Genomic DNA, 5,976 nt, shown 5'->3' with positions numbered 1-5,976 from the left:
CAGTTACTCCCCCGAGGCGGCCCTTCCTCCTCCTTGTTTTACAACTGGGGGAGGGGAGCGAGACGGGATTGTGGCCTCACGTGTTCTGCAGGAGTCTGGGGAAAGAAAAGCGATTTGCAAGTCGCACTCCTTTCTCCCTCGGTACTGGAACCTATAGTTAGGGTCCAGCTAACCAAACCTTCCCCTGCCGCCCCCCCCCCCTCCCGCCACCCTGTCCCCGCTTCTCCTTCTCCCCCCCTCCCCCCGGCCAAATCCAGCCTTTGCAGACCAGGCACCGCTAACGTGACTCGCGGGTCACGTCTCTCCGCGGAGTCGCTGCTCTATTCTCAGCTTCTCTTTGCAAAAGGCTTTGGCAAATGCGCTCTTCTGGTCAGGAATGTGTGTTTTACTGTGCCCGGAAGAGGAACAAATCTTTCAAACAAATTCCCTTTCTGGTGCGTTTTTCTCTCCTGAGCGAATTCAGGGTAAAAGTTTTCCCTAACTTTTCCCTCCCTGTTCTCTGCCCCTCCCCTCAGGAATCCGCCCAGAGCGCAGCCGACTTCGCCTCCCACCCCCCCACCCTCCCCGCCCCGTTCCCTCGCCAGCCCCTTCCGACCTCCACCCAATAGGGAGGCGGCCGCAGAGAAAACAAAGGCCCCCATTGGGCCTCCCGGGGTCTTGGGGCCCGCCCCCCGAGTGGTTTGTGAATGGGGGGAGGGGAGGGGGCGGGGCGGCCCGGAACCCTGTGAGCCCGACGCTTCTTCTGGCCACTAGCACGTCTCCCAGGCGTTACTCCGCACTCGTTCCCGGCGGGCGGCGGCGGCGGCGGCGGCGGCTGTTGGCGTCGGGACTCGCCGACCAGGGCAGCGCGGAGTTGGAGAAGCCGGGTCCAGGCCTCGGGCGCTAAAGGGCCTCGCAGATTGAGACGCGGCGTAAACGGATTTCCAAAAAAGAACTCGCCCAGCTCCTGGCTTTCAGGCGCCGATCGGAACTCCGAGCTAGAACCAGCCGTTTGACTGAAACTTGGGGGCCGAAGGAGGCGAGGGGGTGTGGAGCAGGCGGCGAAGGAGGGGGGCGGCGGCCGGCGGAGCCTCGAGGCCAGGAGACTGAGCAGCCCCGCCGAGGCAGCGGCGGGGTAGCGCAGGCGTCGGCGCCGGGTTTTCGCCAGGAGGGGGCCGGACTGGGTGCGGGGGGCGTGCGCATTGCTGTGCGCTGGGGCGGGGGGGGGGTGTCGAGAGACTTGAACAAACTTTGCAGGGTAACCGGAGACGCTTGTTGATCCTCGCCACAGAGAAAGCCTCACCGTTACGTCTCGCCGGAGACGGGAAGGCGCCTCCCGCCCCTCCCGGAGCCCCTCTCCCCGGACATCGCGTTTGGTTCCCCGGCGGCCGCGCGAGGGCCCGGCGGAGGCGGCTGCGGCGCCCCCGCGGCTGGCTGCCTCGCCCCCGCGGCGCAGGCAACCCAGAGGCAGCGCCCTCCGCTCCGCGCCGCCCACGGCCCGGCCCCGGCGCCGGGAGGACTCCCATGCGCCGGGCGCGGCGGCGCCTCCCTGTATCCACGCCTCTCCCCTTCGTCTCCCCTCGCTTCTACAGCTGAGAACGCCGCTGCACCCGCGGCCGGCGATGCGGGGCTCCCGCGTAGAGGCGTCGCGCTCGCCCCTGGGCCTGTGCGCCCTGGTGCTGGCGCTGCTGGGTGCGCTGCCCACGGGCACCAGGGCGCAGCCTTACCACGGCGAGAAGGGCATTTCGGTACCGGACCACGGCTTCTGCCAGCCCATCTCCATCCCGCTGTGCACGGACATCGCCTACAACCAGACGATCCTGCCCAACCTGCTGGGCCACACGAACCAAGAGGACGCGGGCCTCGAGGTGCACCAGTTCTACCCGCTGGTGAAGGTGCAGTGTTCTCCGGAGTTGCGCTTCTTCCTGTGCTCCATGTACGCGCCCGTGTGTACCGTGCTAGATCAGGCCATCCCGCCGTGCCGCTCCTTGTGCGAACGCGCCCGCCAGGGCTGCGAGGCGCTCATGAACAAGTTCGGTTTCCAGTGGCCGGAGCGCCTGCGCTGCGAGAACTTCCCGGTGCACGGCGCCGGCGAGATCTGCGTGGGCCAGAACACGTCGGACGGCTCTGGGGGCGCGGGCGGCAATCCCACCGCCTATCCTACCGCGCCCTATCTGCCCGATCTGCCCTTCACCGCGCTGCCTCCGGGGGCCTCCGACGGCCGAGGCCGCCCCGCCTTCCCCTTCTCGTGTCCCCGCCAGCTCAAGGTGCCTCCCTACCTGGGCTACCGCTTCCTGGGCGAGCGCGATTGCGGCGCCCCGTGCGAGCCGGGCCGGGCTAACGGCCTCATGTACTTTAAGGAGGAGGAGAGGCGCTTCGCCCGCCTCTGGGTGGGCGTGTGGTCGGTGCTGTGCTGCGCCTCGACGCTCTTCACCGTGCTCACCTACCTGGTGGACATGCGGCGCTTCAGCTATCCCGAGCGGCCCATCATCTTCCTGTCGGGCTGCTACTTCATGGTGGCCGTGGCGCACGTGGCGGGCTTCCTGCTGGAGGACCGCGCCGTCTGCGTGGAGCGCTTCTCGGACGACGGCTACCGCACGGTGGCGCAGGGCACCAAGAAGGAGGGCTGCACCATCCTCTTCATGGTGCTCTACTTCTTCGGCATGGCCAGCTCCATCTGGTGGGTTATCCTGTCCCTCACTTGGTTCCTGGCAGCCGGCATGAAGTGGGGCCACGAGGCCATCGAAGCCAACTCGCAGTATTTCCACCTGGCCGCGTGGGCCGTGCCCGCCGTCAAAACCATCACCATCCTGGCCATGGGCCAGGTGGACGGGGACCTGCTCAGCGGGGTGTGCTACGTGGGCCTGTCCAGCGTGGACGCGCTGCGGGGCTTCGTGCTGGCGCCTCTGTTCGTCTACCTCTTCATCGGCACGTCCTTCCTGCTGGCCGGCTTCGTGTCGCTCTTCCGCATCCGCACCATCATGAAGCACGACGGCACCAAGACGGAGAAGCTGGAGAAGCTCATGGTGCGCATCGGCGTCTTCAGCGTGCTCTACACCGTGCCGGCCACCATCGTGCTGGCCTGCTACTTCTATGAGCAGGCCTTCCGCGAGCACTGGGAGCGCACCTGGCTCCTGCAGACGTGCAAGAGCTACGCCGTTCCCTGCCCGCCCGGCCACTTCCCGCCCATGAGCCCCGACTTCACGGTCTTCATGATCAAGTACCTGATGACCATGATCGTGGGCATCACCACCGGCTTCTGGATCTGGTCCGGCAAGACCTTGCAGTCATGGCGCCGCTTCTATCACAGACTCAGCCACAGTAGCAAAGGGGAGACTGCGGTATGAGCGGCGGCCCTTCTCCCAGCCCGCTCCCCACCCCACCCCCGGACCCTTTTGCAATGGGGGGGGGGGGCGCAGAGGCTCTCACTAAAGAGAACCAAGTGTTGGTTTGAGGGGAGCTGGCGGGGGGAGGGGGGAGCTTGGTTTCGTAATCCACCCCCCTCCACTGAGAATTGACCTGGAAAAGAGAAGCGATTGGAAGTGACGGGTGGTTTGGAGAGGAGGCTGGGTAGAAAGAATGGAAAGACTTCTGGCAGAGACTTGCAGCAGGAGGAGGAGGAGGAGATGCCGGTTGTGAGGTTTGGGCCGGCCAAGGCCTGTGCAGTCGGCTGAGCCCAGCAGCCGCGGCTGGGAGCTCTGCCCCGCTCTGCGCCGCGCCGGGGCCGCGAGCCGCCCTCCTCCCCCGCTGCACGGCGAGCGGCCTCCCGCACTCCTGTGAGGCCCGCCGAAAAGGTGCAGCCCTGTCTGCAGCCGAGGCTTTGTTGGGGAGAGGGAGGACCCCTGCGGTGTCCTTGTCAAGCAGTGTTCAAACCATAATCTCTTTTCACTAGGGCCAAACTGGAGCCCAGATGGGTTAATTTCCAGGGTCAGACATTACAGTCTCTCCGCCCCCCCCCCCTCCCGCCTGCTTTGCCTCCCCTACTCCTTTCAAGTCTTGTAAAATAAGCATTTGGAAGTGCTGGGAGGCCGGCCTGCTAGAGTCCTGACGTGGAGATGCAGAAGAAATGACGATCACATTTCAAGATGCGGCCGTGGAGAGGAGGAGGAGGAGGAGGAGATATTTCGGCTACTTTTGTCGTTTTGTTGGGAAGGCAGCCGGCAGAAGGAAGGGTGTTTTGATTTTGGGTTTAATACCTTGAAAAGAAGTGATGACTTGTTGCTTTTCCAAGCAGGAATGTGTGTTCCCTCTTGTCTTTGTTGTAAGAGACAAAAGAGGAAACAAAAGTGTCCCTGTAGAAAGGCATAACTGTGAAGACAGCAACTTTTATAGGCAAATCGGCTCAAATATGAGTTTTCCTTCTAGTTGTTAATTTGGTTGAGACAAACATTCCTTTTTAAGGAAAAGTAAAGGGCAATGTGCTTGCATACCCTTTCAGCCCGCGGATCTGACTTGGATAAAGGAAATGCAAGGGGTTTTGTTTGTTTAAAGCAGGTTTAATTCAGAACATATGATCCAACAGGCTCTGTTAAAATGTTTAGGGTAATCCTCCCCCTCCTTTTTTTTTTTTTTCTTTTTCTGGCTATAAGCTTACATTTAGGCCTTCATCCTAACACCCCCCCCCCCCCCAATTGGGATACTTCGAGATAAAGACAAAAGCAGAATGCCCTCAACAGTTTCATAAAGGAAAGTTAAAATTTTAAAGGTTAAATTTAAAGTTTCTATAGTTAAAATTTTTTCAATTTAAAAGGTAAACAACCATTTTACTTTTTTAGTTCCATATATGTGTTTATAAAAAACATCACGTATATACTGACCCCCATCTCTGCTTAGGTGTGTGTGGGGGTGATCCACGCTCCAAAGAAATGATGGTAAATGAAGCAGAAAGTTTGAACTATAGGCCCCATTTTTTTAAAGAAAGTCATTAAAAGAATGTAAACTTCAAAGTGATCCTGGAGTTCTTTGAAATGTGCTAGAAGACTTAAATTTATTAATCTTAAATCATGTACTTTTTCCCCTTATGCTAGAACTCTGATTCTTTTGCATAATGATGTAAAACTGAACTGAGGATCGCGGGAGCTGACCGTCACTCTGCTTCGACACTGCCTTCCAATCTTACCACACTGATTCTCAGAGCAGCTTTCAAGGGCCCGTCAGAGGTTACTGTCCAGAGTACAAGTTACCTAATATGTGTAACATTTAGTTGAGGAGCTGCTCTTACATTAAAGTTAAAAATTGACCTTGTGTTTTTTAAACCTTCAAAACTGATTCACGAGTCAGTTTTGGTAGTTTTTTTTTTTTTTTACCTGCCACCACACAGGTTTTGGCATCTTTTGTGTTGTATCTCTTAAGTGCATGTGAAATTTGTAAAATAAAGACAAGTGCAGTATGTATATTTTGTAAATCTCCCATTTTGTAAGAAAATATATATTGTATTTATACATTTTTACTTTGGATTTTTGTTTTGTTTTGCCTTTAAAAGTCTACAATGAAGCCCCACTTTATCATATGTACAGATCACAAATAAATTTTTTTAAAAACACAGAAGGTTTATTTACCTTAATATTCTTGTGCTATTAAGCAGGGGAAAGAACCCAAAACTTTGTATTATGGAAGCATAATATAATACTATATTAAAATATGTAATATAATAATTATATTACTAATATATGCATAATATTATGGAAGCATCTGAGGGATATCATTGGGTGTGTCCTCCAAAGGTGAAGGTGACGTGTGTTATTCAGGTCTGGACTCTTGAAATTTTGTGGCTGCTTCCTGCTTCTCCACGCCTGCTCCACATACCCTAAGCATTTTCCGCTTCAAGCTTTGGACAACCTGCTAGAGGTACGGAACACACACTTCCTCAGAGCAGCCCTGTGATCCAAGCTCACTACCCTTAGGAGAGGAAGGCCATCACTGAATGAATGAATGGCTAGAAGATATTTTGTGACTTATTATGTTTGTTTGGTGAGCTTCCCACCCCAGCCCCTTGGG

At 56.7% G+C, this 5,976-nt stretch overlaps 1 protein-coding gene across 1 annotated transcript; it reads left to right on the top strand.

Annotated features, from left to right (window-relative positions):
- Positions 1-575: 575 nt before the first annotated feature.
- Positions 576-5,521, top strand: Fzd7 (frizzled class receptor 7). The gene has a single exon (XM_048344949.1). It carries the CDS (start codon positions 1,602-1,604, stop codon positions 3,324-3,326), a length of 1,725 nt encoding a protein of 574 aa, XP_048200906.1. The 5' UTR covers positions 576-1,601; the 3' UTR covers positions 3,327-5,521.
- The last annotated feature ends 455 nt before the right edge of the window (positions 5,522-5,976 follow it).

The sequence above is a fragment of the Perognathus longimembris genome, chromosome 4, assembly GCF_023159225.1.
Source record: "Perognathus longimembris pacificus isolate PPM17 chromosome 4, ASM2315922v1, whole genome shotgun sequence".
NCBI classification, from domain to species: domain Eukaryota; kingdom Metazoa; phylum Chordata; class Mammalia; order Rodentia; family Heteromyidae; genus Perognathus; species Perognathus longimembris.
The sequence above is the reverse complement of the archived record's forward strand: the minus strand, read 5'-3'. Positions and strand labels throughout refer to the sequence as shown.